This window comes from Diabrotica virgifera, chromosome 5 (genome assembly GCF_917563875.1).
Source record: "Diabrotica virgifera virgifera chromosome 5, PGI_DIABVI_V3a".
Taxonomy (NCBI): Eukaryota; Metazoa; Arthropoda; class Insecta; order Coleoptera; family Chrysomelidae; genus Diabrotica; species Diabrotica virgifera.
Genome location: NC_065447.1, coordinates 217,829,642 through 217,852,374, shown reverse-complemented (window position 1 = coordinate 217,852,374; position 22,733 = coordinate 217,829,642). Strand labels below are relative to the sequence as shown.

The following is a 22,733-nucleotide window of genomic DNA, read 5'->3' as shown; positions in this document are numbered from 1 at the left end:
CGTTCATTTACTGGGCTATCACCTATCACACATATATGTACCTAAGTTTTTGTTACACAAGTCGCATTTAGTAATTTTTTATTGGGGGCCCCATTTTCAATTCTGCGGGGGGGGGGGCGACGGAGTTTGTTACGCCACTGACCGAGAGGTACTTACCATCATCAAATCTCGAAAGGTACAATATTTCCACATATAGATATGCCCTACTACAAGCAAAAATATTTGGAAAGCGAGGTCCAAGAAGTAGAACATCCTGGTAAAGAACCTCAGAACTTGGTTTAACACAACATCTGTGCAGCTTTTCCGCGTTGCTGCAGATAAGGTGAAGATTGCCATGATGATCGCCAACATTCTTCACGGATATGCACATCAAGAAGAACAACAGGTCGTAGAAGTATTGTTACATATTTGTTTTAGTTTGTTTAATTTACATAAATAGCAAACATTTAAGGCCCTTGTCTATCTCTGAGAACCTCAACCTCTCTGGAATATTAACGGAAACATTTATGGTAGGTTGGACATAGGTTGACTCCCAACGTTAAGGTGATACAGTAGCGATCAACAGGTAGCCAAAACGCGTTCCAAGATTGCGGCTGTAATTTTGAATATTTTTTCGAGATATTTGGCACACGTATTCGTAATATAATAAATAATGGCGGTACACAGCCCAATTTCAAAAATATATTAATATGTGGAAATTACTCTGTAATTAAATACAATAATAAAAAACGAGCCTGTACCGCCATTAAGAAGAACAAAAAAATACACTTTCTTCAAATAAACTGTTTTATCCGATGCCTAGATTTTGTGTCATTTTGGAACTACTAATGAAATAAAAAATTTTAGTAGTTCCAAAATGACACAAAATCTAGGCATCGGATAAAAAAGTTTATTTGAAGAAAGTGTATTTTTTTGTTCTTCTTAATGGCGGTACAGGCTCGTTTTTTTAATATTGTATTTAATTACAGAGTAATTTCCACATACTAACATATTTTTCAAATTGGGCTCTGTACCGTCATTCTTTATTATACTACGAATACGTGTGCCAAATATCTCTAAAAAATATTCAAAATTACAGCCACAATCTTGGAACGCGTTTTCGCTACCTGTTGATCGCTACTGTTTCCTCTTAATTCTAGCTTACAAAAATCATTGTTTATACATATAGTTGATTTAAAGTTACATCTTTTGTTTAGAAATTTCTTTGTTAAATAATTTTGGCCATTGTGGCACTAAAAACTGCTTCTAATTGAGCAAAAGAACTGAGTAAACATATGTTTTATTGTTGCAAAAATATCTTTCTATTTCTATTCCTATCCATAATTTTTATGTTACAGCGATTGGATATAAAAATCGTGGTTAGATGCTCTTATTTTACATTATCTAAAGATACAATGAGGAAGTACGTTATCGTCGATGTTGAGAACATCCTTTAAATCAGTTATAAAGTTCACTGTACAATAAATTCGATCGTGCATATTTATTTTTATATTAATTTCATTATTGGATACTTTAATTTTACGCATGTTCAACGGCTGTGATGTTTGAGGTAATAACCTGGCTGAATTACAGACTAGTTGTAGAACATAAAAAAGAAGATCGGTTTGACAGCGGTTGGCAGCAAAAACAAAACGTTTCTTTTGACCGCTTTGTTAGGCACTTGTTAGGTTAGTTACTGTTTTAAAAAAAGTTAGTTAAAAACAGAAAAAATGGCTTACAAACCACAAAAAGTGCAAAAAGTGATGGTGCAACCCATCAACTTGATTTTTCGATATCTTCAAAATAGATCTAGAGTACAAGTTTGGCTGTACGAGAATATCAACTTAAGAATTGAGGGGCACATCGTCGGCTTCGATGAATACATGAATCTTGTTCTGGACGAGGCGGAGGAAGTTCATATGAAGACTAAAAACCGGAGACAGCTCGGAAGAGTTATGTTAAAAGGGGACAATATAACTGTGATCCAAAATGTAAAACCGGACTCTTAAACTTAACCTCACTATTGAAAATCTTAGCTTAAGTGTAATTTAAGTTAATAAGAATATAATTCCGTAATATAAGTTCTTTTTGGTAAAACCTAGTGTGATTACTACCAGTATCCTTTAAAATAGTAGGTTTTAGTGTGTACTAATAATGAAACAATACCACTTCATGAAACGAATTCGTTCTCTGTACTGCAATGCAACCACCAAATAATGAGAGGAGAGAGTAAGGCTTTGATGATTGCCAAAAGTGTATAGTTATATGTATTGTTATTCTAAGCATAGACTTGGTACCTAGACTGAGCACTGCTATATAAAACTAAGTGACGTTTCTGACAGAGAAAACTGAGGCTATTAGGTGGGTAGTCTCTTTCTAATCGACAGGGTTTATCCAATGACATTGGGTTTATCTATCACGTCACTTTCCAACTGTTGCTGATTTGATGAACTCCTCTGATTAGGAAGACACTTCCCACCTAATAGCCTCAGTTTTCTCTGTCGTAGTCGTCATTTAGTTTTAGATGGCAGCTCATTGTCTAGGTATTTTATGTCTATGATTATAAGTATACAGTGATGAGCACACTAATAACCAGCAGAATAACGCAAAAGATGGAAAACACATTAAGTTGTGAGATAAAAAGAAATGAAACTAGTGGAGGTGGGAGATTTAGCGATAAAAACCTATAGATTTTATGTTCTACTTATTGTTTCCCACCTTTAGATGTATCGGACGAGTTTGGCAACTGCCACTGTCACAGTGACAGTTCTAGTTGACATACTCCTCTGATACGTCTAAAGGTGGGAAATAATAAGTAGAATGCAAGTGTATAGGTTTTTATCGGTGAATCTCCCGCCTCCACTAGTTTCATTCCTTTTATTTATTTATACGGGCAAGCCCAATTCGGTAATACATTAATAAGATATTGATAATTACAGTGTTGAATATATAAGAATAAAATGAGAGAGTACAAAACATTTAAAAAGACATGACAAAGTAAAATAATTACAAAACATTAATTACTAACAAATAACAAGGTTATGACATTGCTAAATATTTAATTTGGTTAAATGGTTCTTAAAAACATCAACAGAGTTACCAAAAAGTAAAAGGTCACCTAGGGAGTTAGCAAGTCTTAGTGTTCTAGGAACAAAAGTAAAATATGAGTAATTGTATCTATGAAAAGAAATATGAAAGGTTTGAATTTGTCTTGTTGATCGTGGTGGAACAAACAACAATATGTTGGCAAGGAGTTCAGGGCAGTAATATATGCCATTGATAATATTAAACAATACTGTAAGATCTTTACGCTTCCTACGGACATCCAGAGAAGAGATATTCAAAAATCGTTCCATATCTGTATAATTATAATTGATGTGTTTTTTGAACCCAATATATCTAAGAAAATTATGTTGAACACTATCAAGTTTGTTCTTGAGGTGTAAATAATGTGGGGACCAAACTGGAGAACAGTAGTCAAGGTGCGTCCTGACTAAAGAACAATAGAGCATTTTAATAGCGAACACGTTCGTGAAATCATGAGTTGTCCTTTTAACAAAGCCAAGCATTTTCATGGATCTTTGAGTAATATTGTTGATGTGATGGTTAAAGCTCAGAGAGGAATCAAGAACAACACCTAAATTTTTAATTGAGTCTACCGTATCCAATAATTGATCATTTATGTTATAATTAAATACTGATAAATGATGATTCCGACAAAACCGGATAATGTGACTTGTTGACATTCAAATCCATCCCATTATCAAGACACCAGTTGGCTAAATTATCTAAATCTGATTGCAATGATATTGCATCATCTTGATTATTAATGATTTGATAACATTTAAGATCATCAGCGAATAAGAGAGCAGAAGTGTTAGAGAAGCAGGTGACGATGTCGTTAATATACAGGTTAAACAAAAGTGGACCCAAATGAGAGCCCTGAGGTACACCAGAGGTTACTAGAAAAGTGTTGGAGTAATGATGATTAACCCTAACCTGCTGTGTTATATTTGTTAGGTAACTGCCCAACCACTTCAACACAGAACCTTCTATGCCATATAATTTGAGCTTATGTAACAAAAGATCATGGTTCTCCCTATCAAAAGCCTTGGAGAAGTCAGTATACACTGAATCAATCTGCAACCCTCTCTCCAAAGCTTCAGACAAGGTATCAACATAAAGCAACAAACTAAGTTCTGCTGATTTACCATAAGAAAATCCGAACTGTTGAGAATTTAGTATCCAAGAGCAGTCATAATTAAGGTAATCAGTAACAATACTCTCTTTTTATCCCACAACTTAATGTGTTTTCCATCTTTTGCATTATTTTGCCAGTTATTAGCGTGCTCATCACTTTATAATAAGTTATACTGACTATTTTGTTACACTTTAAAAAGTTTCTTGTGAGACTATTTTGTTAGCGAACGGCTCCACAGGCGAGAAATTGACGCTAGCAGTAGCTGTAAAACGAACTTAAGGTTCCAGGGAACGGAATAGGAATAGCCGAACTGAACCGACTACGCACAAGTCCTGTAGTCGGTACAGTTCGGCTATTCCTATTCTGTTCCGGGGAACCTTAAGTTCGTTTTACTGCTACTGCTAGCGTCAATTTCTCGTCCGTGGAGCCACAGGCTTACACTTTATTTTTTTTGTCAAATAAATATTTATTTTTTGAATAAATTGACAAGGCAACCTTACTTTAAATATCAATAACAAAGAAAATTCGTTAGTTTAACTTTAACCCTTTAACAGTCGCATGTTTTCTGGTTAAATATGTAACCATATACTTATGAATAACAGTAAATTGGACCATTCATGTACTTTTCACGTGGCTACTTATGTAGCCACAAAGCATTAAAGGGTTAAATTATCAAAATTTTATTGAAACAATAAAAATATAATCAACTAATAAATTTTATTCGATGAATAACTAACTATTCACTGATTTATTTGTTGTTGGTGTAACCGGCCCTTTAAAAATAGCAGTAAACAACAGTATCTTTACATTTGTTTCTTTATAAAACATTGAAAAACTTGTTTCAATAATGACATTTTTTGTAGGTTTTTGATAACATGTCATTAATTTTATAAATAATTATCTAAATACAACTTTTTCCTTTTACGAGCCCTAACAACTAAATGTTCGGACAAATGAAAATATTGAAGTGCTGTTTTCTATTATGAGTTCAGCCATATGAAGGGTGTGAAACTTTTAATTATTACATTTAAATTTAGTTGTACCTACATAGTTTGAATCAGAACGAGACAATTAGGTATTTCTAGACTTTTGTTTTATCTTATTAAGATGTTCCTAACTATATAAAATCAAAAGTATTTTATATGGCTGAACTGATATAGAATTAGAGATTTCAATAAAGGTATAATATACAGGGTGTTTATTTAAAAAACTGAAGTAACTAATGATATCAGAAAAATGGTAAATCTGGCAACGTTACAAATGTTACGGATATGACTCCAACCTCGTAAACAAACTCATTCATAAAGCAACTTTATGTCTTGCGAGAGGCTGCGTTCCCCAGAGATTTGACCATCAAACCCTTCTATGCTTCTTTACCTTACTACCATGTGAGTATTTCTGGAGATATTTGTATTAGGCTATTGATTATGTTCAACATAAGAGAGCTAAAAGGAACTAAAACGTTAATGAGATTTTATTGTCTCATATGGTCAACAAAGCTCTATATTTAAAAAAACCGCGGAGTGCTACCATTTAAATAGGTGCGTTTTTGAGAAAGGGGCGAATTAGTCCCTAGGCTCAGGGTGAATTAGGGTGAGTTCTATGCACTTTTGGTACAAACACGTATACAGGAAAATTGTTCCAGGTTAAATTTACTATCGAAATATCACATTTTAGTGTCAAACATATTTTTTTACAAAAATATATTCTAAAGAAAACCAAGAAAAAAAAACCACAGAAAACAATTTTGTTTTTTGTCCCATAACTTTTTTCCTTAGGGATATAGGTATAGGTATTGCTTCAGCGAAAAATAACTTCAGTCCTTTCTCTTTAAAATGACTTTTAGTAGAAGTCACTAGGTTTTATATTTTCCGAAATAGGATTTTTCAAAGTTCGCCGCTCACAACAGTTTTAGAGCCATTTTCCCCATTATTTCGCAAACATTGTTCTGTAACTTTTTTCTACGCATTTCTATGTATATGTAATGGTACCTTTAGTAGAAATAGAAGTCAGTTACCTTTAAAATGGTCTATTGTATAAGCGTTGTATAAGGTTGTGCGACTATTTTTAAGCAAGTTATGCTTTTTCAAGGTTTTATTCTTTTAATGATTTTTGATATTTTTTATGATTGTTGTTTAAATTTCTTATTATGACTTTTTTTCTTGTACATTTAGGTATAGACATTGTGCAATAAAAAATATTATTTTCTTTACTCTAAAATGGTATATAGCAAAAAATTTTAGGACTATTTTTAAACAAGATAGCCGTAGAATATCCAAGGGTATCCGTAACTTTTTTATTTTTTTCAATTCCAAATAACTTTTCTTGATAACACTTTTCGATATTGTGAAATATAAAGGTACTTTACTCTTGAGCGAAATTCATATTTTTTAATATACCTCGTACACTATTGATAAAATTTTATATCTGATGATTGCATCTCAGGTTTTAGATTATGCAGAGCATTTTATAAAGAATAATTTTTTTCATAAAGTTAATAATAAAAAAAGAATGTGTGTGTACTTTGTACGCACGTAAGAAGTTATACTTCTATTATATAATTTCAACGAAATAAATATACTTAACAGTTACAATACAAAAAATTAACAATAATTACCAAAAATTAACCAAAACTTAATAATGCCAAATATTAAAAAAAAAAGAAAAAAAATATGAATCCTTCGGGATTTGAACCCACAATCTCGCGATTTCTCGATCTCTGGTCCAATACTCTACCAACCAGACCATCAAGGCGCATGTTACTGACGTTTCAGATATACATAATTACACATCACGGTGACAAGTGAAATATAAAAATAGATGTTTTATTATTTTACGCCCAAGGAAGACAAATCCAAAGATACAAAATTATAATACATTTACTAAAAAACACTAATATATTATTTTAATGGCTTATTTGCGCTGATACATAATTTGAAAGATTAGCAACTAAACGTCATACTGTCTGTGTGCGCATGCGCGCAGATTTATGAAAAATTTTACTCTCAATCGCGCCTAAAGAAGTATAACTTCAAAAAGTTTCCATACGGTTCCAGCTTTAGTGAGAACGCATATCTTGTTTAAAAATAGTTCTAGAATTTTTTACAATACACCATTTTAAAGTAAAGAAAATATGCTTTCTTTTGTTGCACAATGTATACACCGAAATATACAATAAAAAAGTTATAATGAGAAATTTAAAAATAATCGAAAAATAAATCAAAAATCATTAAAAGTATACAATTTTCAAAAACCATATCTTGCTTAAATATAGTCATACAGCCTTCTGCAATAGACCCTTTTAAAGGTAATTGACTTTTCTTCTTACAAAATGTACCATTGCATATACCTACCTAAAGCTGAGTAGAAAAAAGTTACACAACAATGTTTGCGAAGTAACAAGGAAAATGGGTCAAAATCGCTGTGAGTAGCGAAGTTTAAAAAATCATATTTTGGAAACCATAAACTTTAGAAACTTCTACCAAACACCATTTTAAAGAGGAAGGATGGAAGTTTTTTTCTGTGAAGCAATGTCATGAGGCAAAAAACAAAATTGCTATCTTTCGTGTTGTTTTCTTGCTTTTCTTTTGAATCTATTTTTGCAAAAAAAAATATTTTTCACTTTGAAATGTGATATTTCAATAATAAATTTAACCTGGAACAATTTTTATGTAGACGTGTTTGTACCAAAAGTGCATAGAACTCACCCTAATTCGTCCTGTGCCTAGGGACTAATTCGCCCCTTTAAATGGTAGCACTCCGCGGTTATTTCATATTTAGGGGTCCATTGACTATATTAAACAATAAAACTCCGTTTACGTTGTAGTTCCTTTCTATAATACATAATATAATAGCCTATATAATTTGGACCATCGATTAAAAAAAAATTAGGTGTTCCCAAACTTCCACTATGTATATTTACATGCACCTTAACAATTTTAAGTATTATTAACTGATATTTTAGGTGGTAAAGCAGCCTCGGGATTTGTGGAGAGGTGTATTAGTTTCATTGGAGAGAATGCATCAGAATGTGTGCGCACCAACTCATTTTTGAATCTTTCAAAGGAAGCAGTCATCAAAATAATTTCTTCAGACTATGTAAGTTAACAGTGTACCTAAATGCAATAAAATGGAGCATGTTTATTTTAAGGGTTAATTTTAGTATGTCTATGTAACAAAACCAGTATTTATGAACTAATGATTTAAAAGAATAGAATGGTTCTCTCTATTATTCAAGAAGTATATATTAATCATAAATATTTATATTCTACAATAAATATTACTAAAAAAAAGTAGAAAAAAATGGTTAAACAAATCAGATGGTTTATTTAACAAGTTATTTATTTAAATAATGCATATTCGTAATGTTCGCAAAAAGTACATACAAATTTAAAAAAAGAAACGTCTAAATACATAAACAAGAACCAGAGATACAATTAACAGCTCCCCTTCATCTCTACCGTGAGTTTCAAAGCTGGTCGGTTTTTAAGAACACATTTTGAAGCTTTGTGGACAATTCCGTTGAAAAGCAATCTTTTTCGAATTTAGCACAATTAAAACTTTAAAGTAAGTTCTTTTAATTGACTCAACGCTGCTCTGAATTAAAAAAAGAGGCTAAAATAGCTATTTGTATAACAAGGGAGCAAAGTGCTACTTTTCCTCCCGAGAATGAAGGCAGTAATAATTCAAGGGAGGAAAAGGCACTTTACTCCCATGTTATACATATGATTTTTCCACCTCCCTCAAATAACAAGTCATTTTTTCATTTTTAAATAATTTATTTATGTAACTAACAAAATTTATTAAAGAACTAAAACTAACAAGTAGGTACAGTATAACTGTCAAATATAAGTCAAATTACACTGGTCAACATGGAAAAATGAACAGACACTCTGATGGGTGTTCTTAACTAATTTTGGGTCGCTGAACTCGAATATGACCTCCGTTTTTTTCCATCACCCTCCATTTTTTCGCTCCCCCCTATTCTTGCCAAAATAGTGGTGAAATAGGTAAATTTCGTTTAATTTGCTCATTTCGCCGCGATAAATGCCAACTTATAGATTAAAATTACAGTAAAATAATGATTAAGATTATGCCCAACGATAAACATAATTGGGGATCCGAGGGGGCGAAAAAAGGGGAAGAGTATTTTTCTGAAAAAAACGTAAAAAATCAGCATTTTTCAGTATTTTTTTGGAAAAAAAAGCGACATTACAGGCCTTTTGCCATTTTTTACACCTTCCCACTACCCCTTTGCACCTTCCTATCTCTCTTTTTCACCCCCCCCCCTTCTCTCTTTTACACTACTTGAATTCGCAAGCAAGCACCTGTCAGTTGCAGTGAGCGTGTTGTTCGAGACAGACTGTCTCGAAGTTTTTAAAAGTGAGGTGTTTGCGTTTAGCACACGTGTTTTTTTTTCTGTGCTTCAAGTACATTTCTTTGTAAAGTTTTTGGAGTTACAATGCCGCGTTTTTGTAAGAATGATGTGAATTCTTTCTGTTATATTTGTGGAGAAGTAACTTTTAAGAATCAAAGGAGACCTTTAAATAAGATGGTTCAAAAAGCTTATGAGCATTATTTCGGTTGCAAAGTCGGGGATCAAGACAAGCCATGGGCTCCAAAATTATGTTGCAATAGTTGTTACACTAATTTAAGTTCGTGGTTACGTGGGAAATCACGTCCGATGTCCTTCGCTGTACCAATGGTCTGGCGTGAGCCCACTTCTCATGCCGAGGACTGTTATTTTTGTATGACGAAAATATCTGGATTTTCGCGAAAATCGAAACGTACCATCACTTATCCGAATATCCCTTCGGCAATTAGACCCGTGGAACATAGTAATATGCTGCCTGTTCCCATACCACCCGTAAACTACACCCTAGATGATGAAGAATCAGCAACTGAACAGAATGCGTCACCACTGGAAGAAGAGACCTCACATGGGAGCCAAGATGGAGACTACACGCCTAACGGTTCGAACGAACCACAACTTTTTACTCAGGAGGAATTGAACGACTTAGTTCGCGATTTAGACCTGCCTAAAATAAAAGCTGAGCTTCTTGGTTCACGACTTCAGCAGAAAAATCTCCTGCAGAAAGATGTCAATATTACGTTTTTCAGAAAAAGAAATTCCGCCTTCATTTCTTTTTTCTCGCGAGATGATGATGATGAAGATTTAATTAGCTGTAACAACATTGCAGGACTAATAACTGAGCTAAAAATACCATACGTATCTGAAAACTGGAGACTTTTCATTGATTCCTCAAAAACTAGTTTAAAAGCGGTTTTACTTAATAATGGAAATGATCTACCATCGGTCCCTGTTGCCTATGCAACCAGTATGAAGGAAACATATGACAATCTAAGAAAAATTTTGGAAAAAATTAGTTACGATCATCATCAATGGAATGTTTGTGCTGACCTCAAAGTAGTGGCAATATTAACTGGATTGCAAGCTGGATACACTAAATTTTGTTGCTTTCTTTGACAGCCGTGCTAAAGATCAACATTATGTGCGAAAAGACTGGCCCTTGCGCGTGAATGGTATTCCCGGTTGTAAAAACATCGCTTTTGGTGCCTTAGTAGACAAAAAAAAATCATTATACCTCCACTTCACATTAAGCTGGGCCTTTTTAAACAATTCGTTAAGGCTCTAAATAGGGATGGTAAAGGATTCTTATACCTGAAGCAAAAATTTCCGCATATAAGTGATGCCAAAATCAAAGAAGGCGTATTTGTGGGACCCCAGATTAAACAGTTATTTGATGACGATGCTTTCTCCAACAGTTTGTCAAGAAAAGAGCCTGGGAATCTTTTGTTTTTGTTTGTCGCAATTTTCTTGGAAACAAAATGTCAGATGACTATCAACAACGAATTGATGAGCTACTTAAATCTTACAAGGCTTTAGGTTGCAATATGTCATTGAAAGTCCATTTTCTCCACTCCCACCTGAGTTTTTTCCCGGAAAATTGTGGAGCCGTTTCGGACGAGCATGGTGAAAGATTTCATCAGCAGATTGCCCAAATGGAGAAGAGATACGCTGGAAAATGGAACCCTAGTATGTTGGCGGACTACTGTTGGACTCAAATTCGAGAAACACCGGAGGACGCTTACAAAAGGAGAAAAATTTCCAAGTAGATGCAGGTATGTTTTTTTTTCAGACTTTTTGATTGCTTAGCCTTATGATTAATTTCAATACTTTTTCTCCCCCTCCACCTTGTCTAATCATATTTTTGTCATAATTCTCAGATACAATCAAAATCACATAAGAGTTTGTTTCAAATAAATAGGTAACTTCTTTTTTTTTTTTGTACATCCATATTTATGTTTTTTTTTCTTGTTGAAGAACGAGGGGGCTTTAAGGGGGGAGGGTGAAAAAGAGAGATACGATGATGCAAGGCGGTTTAAGGGGGGTATTGGGAAGGTGTAAAAAATGGCAAAAGGCCTGTAATGTCGCTTTTTTTCCAAAAAAAATACTGAAAAATGCTGATTTTTTACGTTTTTTTCAGAAAAATACCCCTTTCTTCCCCTTTTTTCGCCCCCTCGGATCCCCAATTATGTTTATCGTTGGGCATAATCTTAATCATTATTTTACTGTAATTTTAATCTATAAGTTGGCATTTATCGCTGCGAAATGAGCAAATTAAACGAAATTTACCTATTTCACCACTATTTTGGCAAGAATAGGGGGGAGCGGAAAAATGGAGGGTGATGGAAAAACGGAGGTCATATTCGAGTTCAGCGACCCAAAATTAGTAAAGAACACCCATCAGAGTGTCTGTTCATTTTTTTTTCAATTTTTTTTGTTGACTAGTGATTATTATTGTAAACATTGTTAAATCATAATAACAATTTACTGTTTTTTACCATTCTGCAAAATACAGGGTGTTCTATAAATAAACGTTAAAATGTATAGATACTTACGTAATAGAAAATAGAATATTGTATAGGGCGTCAATAAGTTATTTCATCAATGACATACCTATCATGACGTCACTTTTACTTTTATTTTTACTCCCTAGGGAGTAAAAGTACTTTGTCTCCCTAGGGAGGCAAAATATTTTCCTCCCTAGGGAAGAAAAGTACAACTTTGCTCCCTACAATCAGGCCCGGAAAAGTATACTTTCGGTAGAGGTAGGTGGAAAAATAATTTTCCCTTGGGCAATGGTTAAAAAGTTATTCAAAATGCTTATAAGCCAAAAATCGACGTTTTTGCAAAATGATTAAATTTGATTTTGAACAATGATTTTTTTTAATAATATTGATAGAATATACCTTCTTCTTTCATATACTGCCCTCAGAATTACTGTATCTCCATTATTTTCTGACTCATATCGTTGCAAAAAAATTTAATTTGGAATAACAAATAAAATAACGTTTAAACTATTTGACATATTGCTTCGAAATTTTTAGCAAAAAAGCGAAATATTCGCTTTTTTGTGAAACTTTGTGACTCACCCATTTTCTTATGCCCCGCTCAAATCATCAGATTTTTTAAATATACAATATTCTGCATGTACTTACCTTATCTTAATGTCACGATTTCGAGTTTTTCTAAGGATAGATTTTTTTCTGACCCACCTTACCGCACTCCCCTGTATTAAGACAGGGTACAAGGTTTCTCCCCATGTGATTTTCTGACGATCTCGAGTATCTCGACAGGATACATGTTTTACTTATTTCCTTGAATTATCAATATTAACAAGAGATACTGTTGGTGATATCATTTTTAATCTATTTTAGTTGTGCCTTGAAGAAGAAGATGTTTGGAGAGCTGTCCTCAACTGGGCAAAATATCAAGCTGGTGTGACGCAGCCAACACCTCATTGGACTGAAGAAGAAAGAGCCCGTGTTTGCCAATATTTATCCTTGGTTATTAGCCATGTTCGTCTTTTGCTCATAGGTAGGTATGAGCTCTATTAAAACTCCGATTAAATTAGTAAAACAATAAATATAAGTGTTGATAATACAGAGAAGGGCTAAATTATGGAATAAATTAATTTTCTCTAAAATGGACGACTTTAGAGAAAAATCCCGAAACAGGTCGATTTTGATGTTTAAATTACAATTTTTTGGCATATATTTCATACTAGTGACGTCATTCATCTGGGCGTGATGACGTAATCGATGATTTTTTTTAAATGAGAATAGGTGCCGTGTGGCACCTCATTTGAAAAGGTGTTCAATTCTCTATTCAATAATATAAACATTAATATCATTATTTATACAGGGTGGCCAAAAAACAAATTTTTGAATTAAATTAATTGACGAAAAAAGAAGAATGTATGCAATTTATTTAACTCAAAATACATTCTATCACTGTCAGAAAATAGGAAATAATGTTTATTTGGCAAATAAACATTGCTTTTCGCTTAAATTAAATGTTCAAACTGCCAAGTGGTAGGTGGGAGGCTGTTTGTGATTTAATTTAAGCGAAAAGAAATGTTTATTTGTGAAATAAGCATTTTTTTCTATTTACTGACAGCAATACAATGTATTTTTAGTTAAATAAATTACATACATTCTTCTTTTTGCGTCAATTAATTTAATTCAAAAATTATTTTTTTGGTCACCCTGTATAAATAATGATATTATTATTTATATTACTGAATAGAGAATTGAACACCGTTTCAAATGAGGTGCCACACGACCCCTATTCCCATTTAAAAAAATCATTGATTACGTCATCACGCCCAGATGGATGACGTCACTAGTATGAAATATATGCCAAAAAATTGTAATTTAAAAATAAAAATCAACCTGTTTCGCGATTTTTCTCCAAAGTCGTCCATTTTAGATAAAATTAATTTATTCCATAATTTAGCCCCTCTCTGTATACATAATCGAGTTACCACATAAAGTTAATGAAGTATATTATTTACATCACTCTCATATACTTGAAAAATTACCTTATTTGGTAGTAAAATGTCTAAATCACTATTTTTGAATTCATTCTGAACGACAACAACTGAAGAACTACAACTAGTATCTACTTACTTGATAGTTTCTTTAAATTTAGTTAAAGTATAATAGACGACAAAACCTTATATAGTTCCAAATTACAACACTTAAAAGCATCTAAACCTCAAGTTTCTAGACAATAACAAAAGTACTGGTAAAAGCGCTAAGAATGAAGGCATCCGAAACTGGGATTAAATGGATCTCATCGGTCACATTGTCAAATCTTCACTGAAAGTGAAATTATACAGTTTGTCCAGAAACTCTAGCGACAAACGAAGACAGGAAATTCCTCAGATAATTTTAAGAAAATTTAACCAAATTCACCTAGTCCGAAAATGCTTCATAAGGGAGCTAGAGCTCTTTGAAGATGACGTCTTGTAATTAGTTTTTCTTAAATACCTCCAGAACGCTTCTAGTTAGAAAAACGAAAATTGGTACGCATATTTATCTTCAAGAGATAAATCGATTCCTTCCATTGCGATTTTCTAGTACCGGTCATAGGTCCGTTTTGGGTAGGGCAACGGTTATTTTATCGCATAACTTTTTTTATTTAAAATTGAAGCATTTTTGACTCTGGAATGTTAAATTGTGAGGTATTCTAGTACTAAAAAGTACTCTTGCTTTAAACCAGTAGGACGCTTCGTTTTCTAGAAAAATCGATTTGAAAATTTTTCGTCGTCTAAATTTGAAAAAAAAAATAAAAAAGAAATTTCAAAAAAACGATGTATTTTACCTACTTAAAGCAAGAGTAGCTTTTAGAACTAGAATACCTCATAATTTAATAATTTAATGTCAAAAATGCTTAAAGATTAAAGACAAAAAAGTTATGCGATAAAATACTCGTTGACCTACCCAAAACCGACGCATATGACAGTACTAGAAATTGGAAATTAATGAAATCGATTTTTCTGTGGAATATAATTAAACGTACAAGTTTTCATTTTTCTAAATAGTTTTTTCGATTTTTTTTTGTAATTCAAAAAACGAAAAATTTTCAAATTGATTTTTCTAGAAAATGGTGTATCCTATCGACTTAAAGCAAGAGTACCTTTTAATACTGGAATATCTCAGAATTTAATAACCCAGAGTCAAAAATGCTTAAAAATTAAAGACAGAAAAGTTATGCGATACAGTAACCGTTGCCCTACCCAAAACGGACACCTATGACCGGTACTAGAAATTTGCAATGGATGAAATAGATTTATCTCTGGAAGGTAAATACGTATACAAATTTTTGTTTTTCTAAATAGAAGCGTTCCAGAGGTATTTAAGAAAAACTAATTACCAGACGCCATCTTCAAATAGCTCTAGCTCCCTTAGGAAGCATTTTCGGACTAGATGAGTTGGATTCAATTATCTTAAAATTATCTGAGGAATCTCCTGTCTTCGTTTGTCGGTAGAGTTTCTGGACACCCTGTATACTAATCATTTTATTTTTCAGATAGCCAAGTTTTTGCTGAAGAAGTGGAACCAACTGGAGCAGTACCTATGGAACTGAGCTTAGAAAGATATCGCCATGCTGCTTTACCAAGCAAATATCCAGAAGCTTCGGAAGATCAACGTCTAAAACCCAGAATATCTCCACACGTATTTCCTGGCTCTGCTATACTTGGCCAAGACAAGAGCCATTTCCAACGAATACTAAACGCTTGGTACGGTAACAGTAAACAAAATTGGAGGCTCATCTATAGAGCTAGCAGTCATGGTTATTCTGCATCTTCCTTTCACAGACATTGTGACGGAATTTCTCCTACTTATGTCATAGTTCTGGTACGTTTTTAAGTTTGCGTAACCGTATTTTCTAAACTTTTACCTTATTGCAGGGCACCAGGGGAGAAATATGTGGTGGATTTAGTGATGCTGCATGGGGCAGACCTCCAGGAAAAAGTCATTATGTGCATTCTGAAAGAGCTTTTGTTTTTACACTGTATAATCATCAAGATGTACCTCCCACTCAATTTCATTTAGTGAAAAAACCGTTTGCCATATGTTATCATCCAGAGTATGTATATGTAATAGGTGGGGTGAAAAGTTAGTAGGCTGACACATAGATGGCACTACTTTTTTAGTCAGTCCTAACCTTCAAAAGATGCATGTATAAATTTGCCAGCTGTTGAACTATTAGTTTATGAGATAAATATATCATTTTGAGTGAAGCGACTTGAGTTAGTTTAAAAAAATGGATAAAAAGGAATATCGTGTCTTAATAAAGCATTGCTTTTTGGCGAAATACTGTTGAAGCCAAGGCTTGGCTTGATAAACATTATTCAGACTCTGCACCAGGAAAATCAACCGTTGAGAAGTGGTTTGCTGAGTTTAAACAAGGTGAAATGAGCACCGAGGACGATGCACGCAGTGGACGCAGAGGCTGTTACCGACGGAAACATCATAGTCTAAGAGCTAGTGAACCCTCCGACTAACGGTCGTCCTGTAAGGCTAGAAATTTTTCTAGTGATAATTCATAGCACACCAAGGCTAAAAACCATGACCTGGCAGACATCAGCGGTGCACGTGTATCTACCAGGTGAATCGAAAAGTGCAAATTTAGGAGGTAAAATAAACTTTCTCCTGTAAGGTTTAAATTTAAGTATGTGTTTGAGTAAGTCATTTAGAAGAAATGTTTACAATGACAGGCGATTCTGAAGAGCAGAAGACCTTGCCAGGCGAGGGGAAAGATTAGGGGTTTTTCCTAAAATTATTCTTTTTGCATCGAACAAATTTTTTTTAGGTTTTTTGAATCATTCCAAACAGAAAAGGTCTTTAGTGATTTTTCTCTTAAGTTAATAGTTTTTGTTATATAAGCGATTGAAAATTGCGAAATCGGCCATTTTTAACCCTAAGTCGGACATTTATCTAAAAATTTTAAAGTTGCCAAGGTAGGTAGATATTCTTTAAACATTGATTGATGAAATCCCAAGATGTTTTTTGCAATACAATATTGGAAACGCCTTTGTTTTTTAATTGCTAATCAAGCGGGCGCGACACTGTAGTATAAGTGAGGACGTTTGAGTTGGCATAAATTCATTATCTCGAGAATGGGCAAATTTCAAGAGAAATCCTCAGACAGGTTAATTTTTATTTTTAAATTAGGACTTTTTGGCGTAATACTAATGACGTCATCCATCTGAGCGTGATGACGTAATCGATAATTTTTGTAAATAAGAGTAGGGGTTGTCTGATAGTTCATTTGAAAGGTTATTTAATTCTCTATTCACTTATATAAACATTAACATAATTATTTATACAGGGTGTACAAAAAAATTTTTTTTATTAAATTAACTTTGATTAAATTTGACAAATAGAAGAAAAATTTTTTTTGTTCACCCTGTATAAATAATTATGTTAATTTTTATATTACTGAATAGAGAATTAAATAACCTTTCAAATGAGCTATCACACAACCCCTGCACTTATTTAAAAAAACCATTGATTACGTCATCACGCCCAGATGGATGACGTCACTAGTATTATATATATGCCAAAAAGTCCTAATTCAAAAATTTAAATCGACCTGTCTGAGGATTTCTCTTGAAATTTGCCCATTCTCGAGATAATGAATTTATGCAAACTCAAACGTCCTCACTTATACTACAGTGTCGGGCCCGCTTGATTAGCAATTAAAAAACAAAGGGGTTTTCGATATTTTATTGCAAAAAACTCTTCGGGATTTCATCAATCAATGTTTAAAGAATGTCTACGTACCTTGGCAACATTGAAATTTTTAGATAAATGTCCGATTTATGGTTAAAAATTGCCGATTTCGCAATTTTCAAAATTTTCAATCGCTTATATAACAAAAACTATTAACTTAAGAGAAAAATCACTAAAGACCTTTTCTGTTTGGAATGATTCAAAGAACCTAAAAAAATATTTTTCGATGCAAAAAGAATAATTTTTGGAAAAACTCCTAATCTTTCCCCTCGCCTGGCAAGGTCTTATGCTCTTCAGAATCGCCTGTCATTGCACACATTTCTTCTAAATGACTTACTCAAACACATACTTACATTTAAACCTTACAGGAGAAAGTTTATTTTACCCCCTAAATTTGCACTTTTCGATTCACCTGGTAGATACACGTGCACCGCTGATGCCTGCCAGGTCATGGTTTTTAGCTTTAGTGTGCTATGAATTATCACTAGAAAAATTTCTAGCCTTACAGGACGACCGTTAGTCGGAGGGTTCACTAGCTCTTAGACTATCGAAAAGTCCACAAAATAATTTTGGATGACCGTAAAGTGAAGCTGTTCGAGATAGCTGAGACTATAAAGATAATATCAAAGGAACGTGTTAGATATATTGTGTATGAATATTTGGGTATGCGAAAGCTATGTGCAAAGTGGATGTCGCGAGAGCTCACAATCGATCAAAAATAACAAGTTGATGATTCTGAGCAGTGTTTGAAGCTGTGTTCAATCGTAATAAAACCAATTTTTTGCGCCGATGTGTTACAATGGATGAAATATGGCTCCATCATTTCACACTGGAGTCCAATCGACAGTTAGCCGAGTAGACTGCACGTGATGAACCGACTCCAAAGCGTGGAAAGACGCAACAGTCGGCTGGCAAGGTTATGGCATCAGTATTTTGGGATGCACATGGTATAATATTCATCGACTATCTTGAATAGGGAAGAACCATTAACAGCAACTATTATATTGCGTTATTGGAGCGTTTGAAGGACGAAATCGCGAAAAAAAAACAGTCCCATTTGAAGAAGAAGAAAGTGCTATTTCATCAAGACTACGCACCCTGTCAAAATTCAATTAAAATGATGACAAAATTTAATGAATTGGGCTTCAAATTGGTTCCGCAGCCACCGTATTCACCAGATATGGCTCCCAGCGACTACTACTTGTTCGCTGACCTCGAGAGAATGTTCGCTGGAAAGAAATTTAGTACCAATGAAGAGGTAATCGCCGAAACTGAGGCTAAAGAAAAATTATATTATAAAAATGGTATTGAAAAGTTGTATGACCTGTATAATTTTTGTGTCACCGCAAAGGTCGACATAACGCATACAATATTTATCAACAATTCTATGTTAGCCTACGAACTTTTCAGCCCAACGATCATTCTAGTTTTACAGATAGGAGCATATCCAATATACCTACTCTCTTTTGTAATTTTTTATCTATTTTAGTTCTGGTCCAATCTTTGGAGCTGGAGCTGATCTACTTATTTCAAGTAATTGCAATACAAACATGGATAGTTATTCAAACCTTCCACATACATATGACGGAGAAGGCGCTTCTCCATCTGTGTTAATGGGAGATTACAATTTTATGGTGGCTGATTATGAAGTCTTTACGCCTATAAATTCATCATCAAAAATGAATAAAAGTGAAAGATATCAGTAATATTTAGAAATAAAGTTTTATTTTTTTACATTGTTTCTTAATGTCACCATAATTCCTATCAAAGGGTATATAGTTGCAATAAATTTATGTTTTCTAGAAGATTTATGGTCTTTCTAGACAAGTAGATTTCAAAAGATCGTTTGACTCGTAGACCTTTCCACTGCGACCTGAAAGATCTTTGATGTATATCCTATATCTACTTTTTAATCAAAAAGACGCTCTAATGCTTTAGATTTGTTCTGATCCGATAAAAGGAGTGCTAACTCCTTTTCAAGACTGTCAGAAATCTCGTAATCAGCAATTCGTCACCAAAAAGAGACACTGCTATACTTTCTTGATGTTAGGAGACAACGAGCAATGAAAAAAAAAATGGTATCGTCACTTAGCTCTACAGTCTGCTTATTCTATATGTTAATATATACGTCTATGGGAATACATGGCAATGAAAGAGCTAATGCCAGAAGAGCATCTTCTTTTTGTGTACACATGACCGGCTGTTTCGAGCTTTCCATGGATAGATAATGTGATGCCTATAATAAAAAGATATTTAAACTGCATCACTTGTTCTATTATCTGATCGTTTTATCCCATTGACAGCTTCAATTGGTTCAGTTAGTTCTTCTACTGTTACTTTTATTGTGTTGTTCGGGTAGTTATTTTCGATCGTTTTGATTATTCCTAGGGATATCTCTCTTGCGTACAATAAGAGGATAACATAACGTCCCTTAAATTGACCTTGTCAAATGCTTTATTAAGGTCCTCGAAATATAAATGTGCTGGTTTGTTGTATTCCAATGATCTCTCTTGAACTTACCTCATTATGGTAGGGGAGCAAAGTATGCTAAATGTGCAGTCACTCGAGCGTTATGGGGACCTATTGGGTTGTGAAGAGTAGGTCCTAAAACCAAAAAAAGTTTAGTAAAGTTTTCCATTTTAGTGGGCGCTTGCCATTTTTTAATTCAATTTTCCATTTCCAACAATCGTTTTTTCCGATTATAACGCCATCTATCCATAATTCGAAAAAATGTTTCGAATAAAAGTTACTTATTTTTACGTAAGGAATCCAAATCTACAATAAAAAATAAGGGCTTCTATTTAAGATTTTAAAGTAACCCCCCACCCCACCTCCGTGGGGGGTCGTGTTTGGTATCATTCGATAGATTTTTCAAAAATATTGAATAAGTGTATTTTACAGTTTTTCGGTCTGATCTTCATTTCGCGAAATATCGCAGGATTCGTATTTAAAATAATAAATTTGCCCCCCCACCCCTCTCCGTGGGAAGTCATGTTTGGTATCATTCGATAGATTTTTAAAAAATATTGAGCACATCTTTTTTAGTTTTTCAATCAGTGATTCGCTTCGCGAAATATTCGCTTTTTTCTTGTGAAACTTTGGGACTCACCCATTTCCTTACGCCCGGCTCAAATCGTCAGATTTTTGAAATATGCACTCTTTTGCATGTACTTAACTTACCTTATCTTAATCTGACAATTTCGAGTTTTTTTAAGGATATATTTTTATTTTCGGGCCCCCCTTAACGAACTCCCCTGTGTTAAGAGCCAATATATGGTAGAGGTACATCTGCAGGGTACCAGGTTTCTCCCCAAATGATAATCTGACGCGCTCGAGTAACTGCAAAAATCCCCGCTTGGGCTCCCCTACCATTAATATCGCGTTGGTACATGATCTTCCCGACCGCGCGAAAACATTCTGATATTTTTATAATTTCATTCAGTTTATTTGGCCATCAATTTTAATGTTGTGTTTCATCATCAAATGGTGCTACAGCCCTATGAAAGAGCCTCGACCTTCCCAAATCTATTACGCCAGTCAGTCCTATCCATTGCCAACCGTTGCCAGTTTGCTGCACCTATTTTTCTCCCATCTTCATCTACACCATCCTTCCATCTAAGTTTTGGCCTACCCCTATTTCTACTTCCCACAGGTTGCGACATAAGGATTCTTCTAGAATGTTTTGGTTAATAAATTATTATCTCTGTATTTCTCTGGTTCCGGTTTGTCTCCTTTTTGGAAGAGAGGTAATTTGGATGCTTATTTGATCTTCATTCTTGTGATATTCTGTTTTGTTCTTCTTTCTGATTATTTGATTATTTCTTGGATTAGTTTTAAGAGGCATTACAGCTTCCTTACTGGGTCTGTTCCAGTCTAGGGACATCTGCAAACAATGGGGTTCTTTCATGGAGACCCTGTAGCGGGAACCTGAAACAGACATGCAACCATACCTTGCATGACTGCGAGACATTAAATCGCAGGCGGCAAAAATTTTGTGCAGACTACCAAGTGACTCCAAAAACATATGAGACCTATAGAATCAAAACCTACTAGATCCATTTTTTAAAAATTTTCAGGAGCCTAAAAAACAAGTAAAATGTATAGTACAAATTCCTCATTATCAACTGCTTTTGGCGTAACTAATGCACTAAAAGTAGGTATTGAACCATTTTGATAGGAAAACATACAAAATATACAAGAAAACGAAGTATTTTATTGTTAATAAAACTATGGACATAACAGGGTTTGATTCTAACGTTAACATTTCAGTGGTAAGTATTTTGAAGAGGATTTAGAAGGTTTTGAGCCGAAACCTTATGCCTGTAGATTAATTATACTTGAACTTTGAAAATGTGTAAAAAAGTGGAAAACGAAAGATTTAGGATTTAGCAGGTTTTGATTCTGATAGGCTCATATGATACCTACCTACCCATATTACCCATCCACTATGTATGATGATAGATATATACAAAATACAACATGGTACAGGGTTCCAGAATAGTAAAATGGGTATCATGAAGGAATGGAAGATCAGTTATTTACAACAAACTGCTACCATGAAAAAAAAAGAAAATTATGGTGACCTAATTCCAGGATAACTTGCTAGATATTTTAGTCGGTAATTTTGCCAATTTTAGTAAAATTGGCAAAAAATAATTACTAAATAGTTAATAATTGCTAAATAGTCAGTAATTTTGCCAATTTTTGCAAAATTGGCAAAAAACAAAAAAATTACCGACTAAAATATCATAAATCTAGCCAGTTGCGTTTGAGTTTTGTGAACCGACTATATTTGAATTTTCAGTTAACAAATAATTAGTGATTATACAGGTTATCGAGTATTTTTATTACTCTATTAATAAACATAACTAATGTTTCTAGAAAATATCGAACAGTAAAATACATTTGTAGAATAATATACACATCGAAATTTTAAAAGGAT

General features: G+C 33.7%; 2 protein-coding genes across 3 annotated transcripts in view; both read left to right on the top strand.

The window, feature by feature from the left end:
- Nucleotides 1-19,525, top strand: part of LOC126884659 (uncharacterized) — a 217,534-nt gene extending 198,009 nt beyond the window's left edge. For both annotated transcript variants that reach the window (XM_050650727.1, XM_050650726.1), the window contains exons 5-9: nt 8,145-8,278; nt 12,923-13,082; nt 15,582-15,910; nt 15,964-16,142; nt 19,281-19,525. In XM_050650727.1, coding sequence (XP_050506684.1) covers nt 8,145-8,278; nt 12,923-13,082; nt 15,582-15,910; nt 15,964-16,142; nt 19,281-19,497 — 1,019 coding nt within the window. In that variant the 3' untranslated portion in view covers nt 19,498-19,525. The remainder of the gene's footprint in view (nt 1-8,144; nt 8,279-12,922; nt 13,083-15,581; nt 15,911-15,963; nt 16,143-19,280) is intronic.
- LOC126884665 (probable small nuclear ribonucleoprotein E) lies at nt 1,626-2,076 on the top strand. Its single transcript, XM_050650734.1, has one exon. It carries the CDS (start codon nt 1,710-1,712, stop codon nt 1,986-1,988), a length of 279 nt encoding a protein of 92 aa, XP_050506691.1. The 5' UTR covers nt 1,626-1,709; the 3' UTR covers nt 1,989-2,076.
- Nucleotides 19,526-22,733: the final 3,208 nt, after the last annotated feature.

Coding starts and splice junctions, on each gene's coding strand:
- LOC126884665 (XM_050650734.1), top strand. CDS start 1,710: ATGGCTTACAAACCACAAAAAGTGCAAAAAGTGATGGTGCAACCCATC.